Source organism: Centroberyx gerrardi, chromosome 4, assembly GCF_048128805.1.
Source record: "Centroberyx gerrardi isolate f3 chromosome 4, fCenGer3.hap1.cur.20231027, whole genome shotgun sequence".
NCBI classification, from domain to species: Eukaryota; Metazoa; Chordata; class Actinopteri; order Beryciformes; family Berycidae; genus Centroberyx; species Centroberyx gerrardi.
Window position 1 is genome coordinate 2744192 of NC_136000.1, and position 12186 is coordinate 2756377.

Here is a 12186-nt window from a genome sequence, read left to right on the forward strand (position 1 = left end):
TCAGTCTGCCCTGTTTTCAGCTGACATAAATCTTCATGACATAAATTCACAGTATACAGAAGAGTGAGTCCTGTCAAACTGATGAGACCCAGATGAGTAAAAAAAAAACACTTTAATGGTTTTATGGAAGTAAAATTGATTTTTGTTCCTGTTGGTGGTTGTTTTCTTCACATGATCACGTTCTTCATACAGTATTTACCACTGTACTTTTAGTAAATGTTTCTTATTATTTATTTCTTTTAATCAGTATATATTCCTTGTATCTTTTTTCTTTTTATCCTTTTTCATTTTTTAAATCCTTTTGGCCACTTTTGTTATTTATTATTTATTTTGTTTCATTCTTCCTGTTTTTTTTTAATGTAAAGGAGTTTGTATACTGTGTACTATGTAAATGCTGTATAAATAAAGATTATTATGATTATTATTATTGTTGTTGTTGTTGTTGTTACACCACTGGCTGTCCCAAGCTAGTATGTGTTGAAAGTAATGATGTACTTATGTTATAATGTGCTGCTACTACTACAAAAAATGAAACTTGATATGAAATCACATAGCATGATCTTAAAAGAGGTGTAGGCTTATTGTATAACAGAAACATCATATTTGCTACTTAATAACCAAAAACATACAAATTTGAATACAGTAAATACAGCAATAGCATTGAAAATGAATTGTTTTAACCCCAAAGGCTACATATCCATTTTGGTGAAAAAAAAAATAAAAATCTGTAGTTCATCATTCAGTGTCTGTGAAATGTTAAGGATCCAGGCTGTAAATTAATTTTGTAAACCCAGGACTTAAGCTAAAGCTACATGCTATCTGTTAAAGAAAGTATAATGTTTTCTTTTAATTTTGTGAGAGTGTCGCTTTTATTCAGATGCTTGATGTCTCATTTTGGAAGAATAGTCAGGTGACATTTCCCCATCACACTTACCTCAGTGAGCCTCGCCGCCTCCTGGAAGAAAAGCACGTCATATTTAAAAAGCGACATTCACAAAGCGTGACGCCGCCGACCTTTACACGCCTGCCGTGACCTTTACACGCCTGCCGTGACGTGACATGACGTTCTGTCCGGCTTCACTTACTCTGCCTTTAAAAACCCAACAGCTGTATGAAGAGCAGAAATATGCTTATCTCCTCCTCTTGGTAGAAGTGGGCTAATAGTACTGTAGAGTATAACTAGGCCAGAATAAAGTTAATAAATAAAATAGGATAACGTAAGAGAGCCGAAGCCTCTGAGAGTACAGTCCTACATTTTAGCTGCTCAGTATTTTTAGTTCTTCCAAAGCCTTAAAACTGTTCCATTAAGTCAATGTATTCAGCACATATTTCACCAAAAAGGCTTTAAACGTCTGAGTTTCATTTGGCGCTGTGACATTTGAATTAAGACGTGTGAGTCTGGGATCCTGCTAACCTCCACTACCTACCAGGAAGCTAAGATCTTAAAATATACTAATATATCCATTTCTATATATACTATGTAGGTGTTTAATAATTAATGTTTCTCAGTACAGTACATCAGTACATCCACAGCAGCGGGAGCCCACCTCTACATGTTATAATCATCTTTAAAAAAACCATTAATATTCTGATAGAAATGTAGGAAATTCAAAATATTCCATTATCTGATGTAAAACTATGCAAACTGGCATCAAAAGAAAATGTTTCCAGATTAAAGGAGGATGATCAGACTCTCCGTGTTACACATCACTGCCACAAAAAGCACCGTGGTGTCGGTTCAGTTTAATGTAAAACATGGTTCAATAACGCCAGAGCATAAAAACCAAGACAGTCGGGAGGTTCGGATCTTCGCCGGCGGGACGGCCTGCAGGATCGAGACGAGGATCGAGAGACGACTAAGGCAACGAGCTACAGACAGACCGCGTCCTGTGTTTTGGTGTTTTGGTGTTCAGAACTGCAGGAAAACTCTCCGTCTGTCCCCACCAGGAGAAAATACCAGTGTGTCGTCACAAATCATCAGACAGCTCGGAAAGGCAGCGGAGTTCAAATGAACAAGACAGACCAGCAGCTGGAGGACAGAGCTCCTTGTGTATCCACAGTTTATGATGGGCAATGTGACCACATTTTCAGTGTTAAATAAGGTTTTCTACAAAGATACAACATATAAAACTGTTAAATATATAACTTTAGGCTTTTGAAAATACATTTAATGCTTCTTTCCCCCAAACAGATATGACAGATTTGCTTATTTTCTCCCCCTACGCTTTGTTTCTAGTGTGAAATGGTTTGCTTGTTTCACTATAACCAGCCATGCTGACTGCATATTGTCCAAATGTAGCGTTTGAAAATGTAAATTCTGATTTAATGCATGTTCAAAATAGAGCAGTGAGTACACAAGTACAATTAGGCTGTCCCAAGAGAAATGTCACCAAGTTATACAATATCCCCTGACTTACTCTCTTGTTATACATATTTTTTGTCATTAACTTGTATACAATATTACTTTGCGCAATAAGTCACTTATATCACAATGTGTTCATTTGTTTACATGTATGTGTCACTGTCTCCAGTCAGTGGGAATAAGGGTTTGTAACACAAGTCTCCGTTCCCCTTTTCGCCTCGTCCTCCCAAACGTTGCATCGTTGGCTTTGTTCATCTTTGGTCTGTAAAAACAAGACAGAGTCGTGCGCCAAACGAAAAAACTCCAAAAGCAAACGTCTCGTGTTGCGTCTCTGGAGTCGAGCGCAGGCACAGATCCAACAGTTAGCCGTGACCCACTTTTAAAATCTCTTGGAAAAAAAAAGTCACACTGTAAGTCCAGTGGAATCGATATCCAAGCGCTCCGTGTTCAGTCCCTGCTCCTGTCCGCGGCTACAGACCTGTTTCAGCGCCGTCTGAACGGTTCAACATTGCAAAACGGGGAGCGCCGGCTCGCCTCCGGCCCCGACGGCGAAGGATGGGCGGATGGCTGATGATCGTACGGCGGCGGCGGCGGCGGCGGATGCTACCGCTCCGCTCGGCGAAGGGCGATGGACGATGGGAAGCGGCTCGCGCGCCGTGCCTTCTCTTGGGAGCGTGTGTCCTCGCCGCTGTCAGGAGACCTGGGAGGGAGGATCGATAGAAACACAGAGCGTTAGGAGGGAAGCGGATCAGAGCGGCAGAGAATCCATCACAGACAAACGCTACGCCTCGCTGCTGCAAATATGAGCGCTTCTGCTGGTCTAAGCAATGTGGAGGCCGCCATCGATAAAACGAGCGAGCCCACCACTTCACTTTCACTTTCACTTTCAAGTTTATTTGCCATTTGCATAAAAATGCATTGGAATTCTCGATCACGAGCCAAAAAAACACATAAGAGACAGGGAAAAAAAAGAACAAGGACACGTAAGACATTTGTTAAAAAAATACAACAATATCCATTCATAAATCTATTTTATTTATGCCAATATAAATATCCATTTTGGAGAGAACACCTGATGTTAAACGTTCAGTATTTCCAGGTCATTACATCCTCTGAATCTTATTCTTTCGTATGAAAAGGGATCCAGGCGGGCTATTAATTCTGTTCAGTAATCAGTTTTACTTTCATGACATTTCTCAGCGTGTCACATCCTGTAAACGGAGGATATCTCACTGTGGAATGAAACTTCATTTACCGCTAACAACCTGATGCCATGCTGCTGATATTAAACTCCGCTCCGACACACAGACCGGCGCCGCACACACACTCCCGGCGTGTCGGTGACGCTGCGGATATTAAGCGGCTCTGAACGGAGAGGCTTGTACCATCTGCCTGAACCACGGCTCCTGCTTAATTGGATCAAGGAATGTATGGCTTTTCTTTTCTAATTCTCCAGCCTGTGTGACGCTCATTTCCACTAATGAACTCCCCCAGTTGGCTCCGAGGTGTTGCTCCGGTCGAGTCGAGGTGTTCAGCTCCACGAGCCCAAATGTAAATTAAGCTGAAGGGACTGATTCCTGCAAGACGAACCCCAGCCACGTCTCAGCAAGCGCTAATTCAATTAGGCTGCTGTCGCAACAGTTGTTTTTTTTAATTTATACAAAATCCTGATATTACCGAAGTTAAAATGCGCAACCGATCTTCTCCAATATTTTTCTTTTTCCAGACGCTGCTAGACGGCGGTTTGTCTCGGTTCTTAATGCAGCCGGTGTCGGTGAGGTCTACACTTCTCTCCGCCAATTAGCATAATGACTTGTCATGAAGAGAATCTCGGAGATTAAGTTGAAACAGAGACACTACAGCCTGGCTGAACTTTATAGGTGCCGCCTTGTAAATCCATTACAGTCGCCTCTGGCAAGTAGCAGCATCATGAAGTTAAAAGAGAAATCCATCCTGAAACACAATTCACATGAAGCAGCTCTGATTTTTTTAACCAGGTTCCCCCACTTTTTCCATTTCAAAACCTTTTTCAGACCTTAATTTGGTTTAAGAGGATGCTCGATATGTTGTGTACTGACTGTGGCTCTGCAAGACAGCAACTAGGTCACAACAGTCTACAAATGATTACTCTTCACAACAATAAATATCGCAACTCTCCATTGAAACCCAGTGCAACAAAATTTGTATTGCCTGAGTAGTGGGGGAGATTTGAAACCTATCCAGCAAAGTTGGTTGCTCTAGGACTCACAGTCTCTGAGGTACAGATCGTTTTAGAGAAGAAGAAGAAGAAGAAGGAGGAGGAGGAGGTTACTGATGCAGGTGCCTGCATCATTCATGGGGGATGACAGGTTTACTTGTTCAGACTTCAAATTGCTCAAATTATCAAATTTATTTTCAACACAGAAAAGCAGACCTGCCAGACTTACTCAAATCCAAACTTTGTGGATTTGGGTAAGAAACGCTCTCCTCTTACTGTCCATGTTCCCTTCAGCAAGGCACTTAACCTCCACTGATCTGCCAGTCACCACCAGCAGCAGACTGGTTGTACTGGGCAGCTCCCAGTGTGACCGGAGATCAGTCAAGGTTAAAAAGGTTGACTGAAAGATGTAAAGCTGAAACAAAGACGAGAGTCCAGCTCTGCAGCAGGAGCGGCTTCGGTCGTTCTCAGTATCGACTGAACTGTCTGAGATGATAGCAAAAGTATATATGAATTTTTCATCAGGCCGGTCTGCCTCTGGATCCGCAGCACGCTCAGAGTGTGAAACATGCCGCCGCTTCCTGGAACAAACTCAGCTTTCAGAAATACAAAGTGACTTGATGTTTTTCCCAGGATTTGCAGATAAAGAATCGACCTTTCCTGGAACGTAGCTCAAGCTTCAATAATCATCTAATTAGGTTTCTACCAATATGGGTTTCTGAAAGCCGATACCGATATTTTGAAGCAGCTGATATTTTGTACTGATATCCAACATCTTACATTTTTTTTCATTTTTCAAGGATTCAGTGTTTTTTCAATTATCTTCTGAAACATTTAGAGCAGAAAAGCCTCTGAAACATTTAGAGTATCATGGGACACTAAAACTCTCCACTGAAACCTGGGTAATAGCTGTAATCCAGGAAGTCCAGATATGCTGTGTGCAGAATTTCATTGAGATTGGATAAACTTTGCAGGAGAAATAGTGAGAAATAGAGTATGCATAAAATTCACAATGGAAACCAATACGATGGATTTGTTGTGTTTAGCCACTGAATCTGAGGGGGAAATAAAATGATTGTAGGCCTTATGGTTCTGGAGTTATTTGGCCAAAACGTAAAGTTGCTTTCCACAATAGATGGTGGAACTATAACAAATTGTTAACAAATTAACAATTAACATTAACAAATGAGTAGTTGGGGAGATTTGAAACCTATCCACCAAATTTGGTTGCTCTAGGACTTACAATCTCTGAGGTACAGAAAGTTTTAGGGCAGAAGAAGAAGAAGAAGAAGAAGAAGAAGAAGAAGAAGAAGAAGAAGAAGAAGAAGAAGAAGGTTTGAGCCCCACAGGGTTGAACCCCTAATAAAATGTGTAGAGAAAATCAAATGTCCTGTTTAAGGTTTTCCAGTAGCTGTGGTCAGGAGGAACCTGCATCATATCAGAGTGATGATATCTGATATTTAATAAAAGACCAATATCAGCCTGTTATATCAGTCTAACACTACATCTAACTAAAATAATTTAACAGACACTGAGGTCATTTTGCTATAAATCACACTTCTCAACTCATGTAAAGAACAAAAGAACGTAATCAATGAAATTAATTGAATCATACATCCATATATTCACACAGAATCAATCATTTCTTCATAAACATTTTTCATAAATGTCTAACCCAAAGTTAGACGATTATGAACAATTAGCAGAAACGGAAGCCATCTTGCTGTAAAGCTGCAGATCACATAGAAAACAACAGAACATGAAATCAATCCACATCCTCAAGGTGCTGAGAAGTGTGTTTTAAAACTATACATCCGACCTGTGAATCACAGCTGGACAGCCGGGATCGTTTACACTCAACACCTAAACAGTTGAGACATGACATGTATTTCTGAATGCACTGAGAATTTTATTAAAAAAATTAAACACTGGGGAGGAGAAGGGAGAGTTCACTTCTGACCCCTATAAAGGAGAGCTCTCCATAATTGCTTCCAGGTGAAGACTCAGAACAAGTGCACCTTTGGGGCGGCTGGCGCTGAATTATTCATGCCTGTCTTGTACGACTGCAACAGGAATCCAAAAAGAGCCGGGAGAGTCAGACAAGGACAAGCTGGATTATACCAGGACCGTCCCGCCGCCTCCCCCCCGCCCCCCCCCCCCGCTCTGGAAAAGCATCAAACATTAAATCGTCCCTAAACACTTGGGACAGAACTGATTAAACACGGAATAAGATGTATTCAACTTTTCACAGTGTGACAAATGTCTTTTCGTGTTTGCAATTTATTGCTTAAAATTGCCAATTGAAGTTCATTGCTTAAAAACTCAGCTTTCCGACACACGAAAGCTTTCAACATTTCATCTAACAGCGTTACGTGATCATTACGGTCCGGAAAGCCGGGGTGTAATTTGCCGTCACAAAGGTGTAATCATGCATTGCGGTGGAAAACAGAATTCATTTGTACCTTGCTGTGTTGAGCTAGCCTGCCAGGCTGCAGCTAGCTGTTCACATGTCTGTCCTTGAAAAGTGGTTGACTTTTGCTGTCTGTCTGTCTGTCTGGGAATGCCTCCTGTCTGGTTTGTCTGTGTGCCGTCATAGGGCCTGAAATCACAGCAGAGGTACTTTGCATTCATTTTCGGTCACATGCGCAGGGAGAGCAGCAAAGCCTGGGCCCTACTCAATCAAAAAAGAAATCCAATTCTCCTTGGAGGGAAGGACAACAATTTACTTTGAATGTGAACACTGCGTTGTGCAAATTTGAATACTGAATATCTTGTAAAAAAATGTTCCTTTTTCAGAACAAAAAAAAAAAACTGCTACAGTTGCTCTCAAAACACAAAAAGCAGAAGACCTTGTTTTCAGCTCATGCAGAACGCTCAGCAGCCGGGTCTCATTGAAAAGTTCCAGTAAACATTTTGAAGTATTTAAGGAATGAGGAGAGGCATGCAGGAGAGAGGAGAGGAGCAGAGGAAATACACTGTAGACAAAGAAAGTCCAGACAGGAAAGTGGATTGAACAGTTGGGCATTGAAAGATTATTAGGATGGAAAATTTGACATTGACACACAAACATGGTCATTTAATCCTGTATTCAGTTTTAAAAAAGTTTTGTCTTCACAGTGAAAATCTTCTACTTTTCACTTCTTTCTTCTTCTTTCGTCAAGCGTTATCACCAAGATTTATCTGTCAGTGTCTTTAAAATGTGGCAGCTCCACACTGCTATCAAGATGTCACTTCATACAAAACCATGAAACAAGTTGCTTTGTATTGGAAACAACTGAGATTTTTTTCCATTTAATTTAAGAAACATGAACATTTTCTGCAGAATGTTTGGTTCAAACAGCTACAGTAGCTTGTCTCTTTTTATAGCTCGTGTCTGCGGAAGAAAAGTTAAAGACCCTAAAGATAAACCCGACCAGTAGCCATGTTGCAAATCATGCAAAACAGCAGTCCAGAGGGAATAGCATCAAAGCCTGCAGCAACTAAATAAAGAAGCAACATTTTTAAGGAGTGATGTATGCTTATTGCAAATACCAAGAAACAACTTTCTATTGAAGGACAAAGGACACAAGCCTTTTTTTTTTGTTTTTAAATAGCGCAGTAGCAGCAGTAGTTAGTAGTCTTAGTCGGTGTAACAGTAACAGTAGCAGTCGTATTAGTTGTGATCATATCGTCTTGATAAATCCTGACAGACCGGCTCTCTCCACCTCTCCTCTGACATCACTCTGTCCTGACGCTCACTAAGGTTCAGCAGCACGAAGGGACAGTCGGATCAGACCGGACGGATGTCAGATGAACAAGCGGGTATTTGGTGATAAGCGGCGACCAGCTTGGCTCTTAGAGAAGGCGTGGCGGTCACGTCACATTTTGTCCTTTCAGTCTGTGGCTTCAATCAGGAAACTGAACTCCTGGCACAGTAAACAGGATTCTTTAGGCTGGATATTCATTTATAGACACAGAGCTGACAAGACAGATAAACTAGGCTGCAGAGCAATCCAAGGATGTGTCATTTTTAACACATCTGTGTATCTTCTTTGGGACAACACACACTTGTGTTACTTTTCAATACAACAATAACAATACATGTGTTGTTATCTTATATCGACAAGTAACACAAGTGTGTGAGGTTTGATAATTTCACTTGTTTCCAATGCAAATCAACTTGTTTCAAGAATTTAGTAGAATCAAGAGTCATTTCCTTGACAGCAGTGCAGTGATCTGCCTTATTCTGACTGGTTTCAACAGACTGACACTCTGTTCTAGAAAACTCCTGAAACAAGTGAAGCTGCATTGGAAACAAGTGGAGTTATCTCTCCTCACTGCAGAATGTTTCTCTTGGAAAAATAAGATTATGAGACTAAATGACTTGTTAAGATGGATGTTTTTCACAGGGTACTACTTCTGCTGTGGAGTGACCCGATGCATTTTGGGTATGTGAGTCAATTCAATGGAGTCAGCTCCACTAATCAGAGGCAATGTAACACTAGAGTCGGGTGTGAAGTTAGCGCCACCTATCAGACGGAACGTATGAACGGTGAAAATCACTGCCGGCTCATCTGGCTCGATCCAAGATGGCGGAGCAGCAGTGAAAAGAGCCGACTACAGCCTGAGGTTGATCCATTAGATGATGTAACTGAGACACAAAATCTATATAGCTGAGTTACAACCAAGGTAATTATTCATATCATGAATTTCCCCCCCAACCGCTCTGTTTTGTGAGACACATTCATATGGGATAATGAGATTCAGTGTGCCGGATGCATTTGGATCAAGTGAAGATTTCGCAATTCGTCATTTCCTGATTTAGCAAAACAAGACTTGGAAGTTTGCGCTGAAAATGCGTCTGAAACCTTCCTCCATAGATTCCACTGCTGCCTCCATTGTTCATGACAGGAGGAAGATGAAAATCTCATGTCTAGAGGAAGACAAAGAAAACAAATTACAGCGGAAAACACTGAGGGTTAGTATAGTTATAGTATAGTCAGAGGACTGTTGTCTTCAGCAATAATACAGCAGGTGATTTGCACTGGAATTTCTAGTTTACAGTAATCCCATGTGAATCTGCCATGTCAGTATTTTATAATCTAGATGTAGCTGTATTAGCTGTTAGCTGTAATCACGGTTGTGATTTAGAGTTGTGACCTTTGTGTCTGAGCAGCAGTTGGAGTCGTAACACTTTGGCAGTAAGTCAGTTTGGCTCTTTGCATTAAGAGTTGAGCACAGTGAAACTCTGTTGTGAAAATTGGGCCAAAGCGATCGTAAAAAAAAACTGTAAAATCCCCAATGATCTCCGCAATTATTACAAATCACTGGCCGTCCCCAGGTGATATTAGTCCAGTGCGAACAGGACTTAACTCACTAATCTGCACTTTCCTCAGCTTCAGATGTGTGTGTGTGTGTGTGTGTGTGTGTGTGTGTGTGTTGTGTCACTCTGCTGAGACTCCGCTTCAAAGCCTCCCTGCCTTCCCGGCCCGCTGGAAGCATCCGGTGCAGGCAGGCCGAACTGCTACTTCCACACCAGACCTGCTGTTTTGTTGGCATTAGATGAGCAGCTGTCCTGCCGTGGCGATTGGAGTTAAACCTGCATTTTGATTGGCTCCGCTAACGCCCAACGGCCCAATGGGATCAATTACAGGAAGAGGATCAGCCCGCAGCGCCTGTCATGCGCTCTTCTCTGCGCTGTTTTATCCTCTCCCCAAACGGGAATGCTTTTTAATTCATCGCTGGGTGTTCGAGCCGCACATAACGCACACTAACATGAATGCAGCGTATATCCAGAACATATGTTACAGAAGATACAGCATTAGACAGACAGCTGAGTGTGAGTTCAGGCAGACAGATGGACAACAAGCCATGCAGTCCGCAGAATATCTGGAGAGACTGCAGAGCGCAGACTGGAATCCTTATGAAGTTAATACAGCACCTGCATGCCAAAGACCTGCAGATATACATGACACACACACACACATAATACATACATACAAACATATATATGCATGAACACACACAAATGCACACTCACGAGATACACACGTCAAACACAACATCAAACACAAACACACACACACACACACAGAGCCTAAAACAGCTTGACCCAGATGCTCCTTTCCTCCTACAGTTGCAGTGATTACGAGACAATTCATCAATTTCAAACATCCATTGATTGATTGATCCCAGTAGTCCAGTATTGGGATCACTGGATGTTTTACAGTGGAATTTGATTTATTCTAAGTGCTGCTGCTGGAGGTCATCTGAGATCGAGGCAGGAACCTCAAAACTACCTTCAGTACTGGTCAGACTGGACCTGATTCCTGCTGCTGAGGTGTTTGGTTGGAGTGAAAACCAGCAGACTCTCGGTCCTGCACGGCTCATGGTTGCCTCTCCCCGGCTTAGACAAATTCAGTTCACTGTCACCTGGACGTATAGATTGTACCGGCACTGTGTCATCAAGCGTGCTTGGCCAGGGCCACGCCCCCTTTTGGGGGAAAGGAGAGCATGGTATGTATGTGAGTTAATGAGCTTTGAGATCGCACCACATTGGCTGATCAATATGTGTCCTTGTGTCCTCCATGACCTCCATATCTAACCGCCGAAGCATGATTCAATAACAAAAGAACGACAGGATGGAGGATAATCGCGGAAGTTTACTTACTAGTCAACAGTGGATGGAGATTTGACCAACGAGAGCGAACTGAAAGCCCCAGGATTCATTGCGAGAACGACGCATCAGGTCTGAGCAGCGCTGCCGTCTACAGGACAGAGCCGGTTAACAGGTGGGAAAATGTCTTAATCACACTCAGACATGAAGCACACAGTCCATCTGAAACTGTAAAGAGGCTTCTCTGTCCATCGTTCTCTCCAAGACGAATTGGGAGGAACTTTCTTTGTTGTATAAAGTTGAGTTGTGGATTGCACCTCCAGCAAGTGTAAAAATCAGAAATGTTGGCAGTTTACTGCTAGCCTGCCACTGAACTGGTTCCTGACTCATTCACTGCCATCAAAAACAAAGTAATGAAGCATTTACTTTCACTAACCTGGTGATCAGGATCTGTAATGTCTGGATGTCTGGAGCTGAGTTGGCTCACTGATTCACTTTGAGGAGGCAGACTGAGGCTGAACAAGTAACCTGAACGTTTCTAAATATCTGAAACACCTGAGTTCAGGAAGGGTCGCACAATAATCTAAAGACATTTCTTACCTTATTTACTTAATTTAGTGAAATACTAGTGCAGACTGATGTAGACCAATACAGTCTCCCACTTTCTATCCGTTTTGTGTCTTTTTCTTTTTTGTGTAATTGTCTTGTATTGTTTTTTATGGACCTATTTTTAAGATGAGTCTTGAATAAAGTTTAAATTGCACTGAATTGAACTGAATTGAATATAAGTAGAGGCAGAGTCGTGCCGGTCTGACCTGTTGGTTTAACAGCAGGCAGACCGGCAGGCAGGTGAATCTGAAGGTCTGAGAGGACAAAACTGACGACAAGCCTGACAGCCACACAAACATTTACTGCTCACTCTCCATATGAAATAAATATAATGCTTTTTAAATAAATAATGGCTCCACAGAGAGCTTTGTGGACTGTGTGTGTGTGTTTTATTTGATGTTGCCAGCTTGGGTATATTTCCAT

The 12186-nt window shown here is 41.8% G+C and overlaps 1 protein-coding gene across 1 annotated transcript in view; it reads right to left on the reverse strand.

Moving 5' to 3' along the window:
* Positions 1 to 2730: 2730 nt before the first annotated feature.
* LOC139924217 (chemokine-like protein TAFA-5) overlaps positions 2731 to 12186 on the reverse strand; it is an 81729-nt gene continuing 72273 nt past the window's right edge. Inside the window, exon 4 of the mRNA XM_078282920.1 lies at positions 2731 to 3062. Within this exon, the coding sequence (XP_078139046.1) occupies positions 3054 to 3062 (9 nt within the window). The 3' untranslated portion in view covers positions 2731 to 3053. The remainder of the gene's footprint in view (positions 3063 to 12186) is intronic.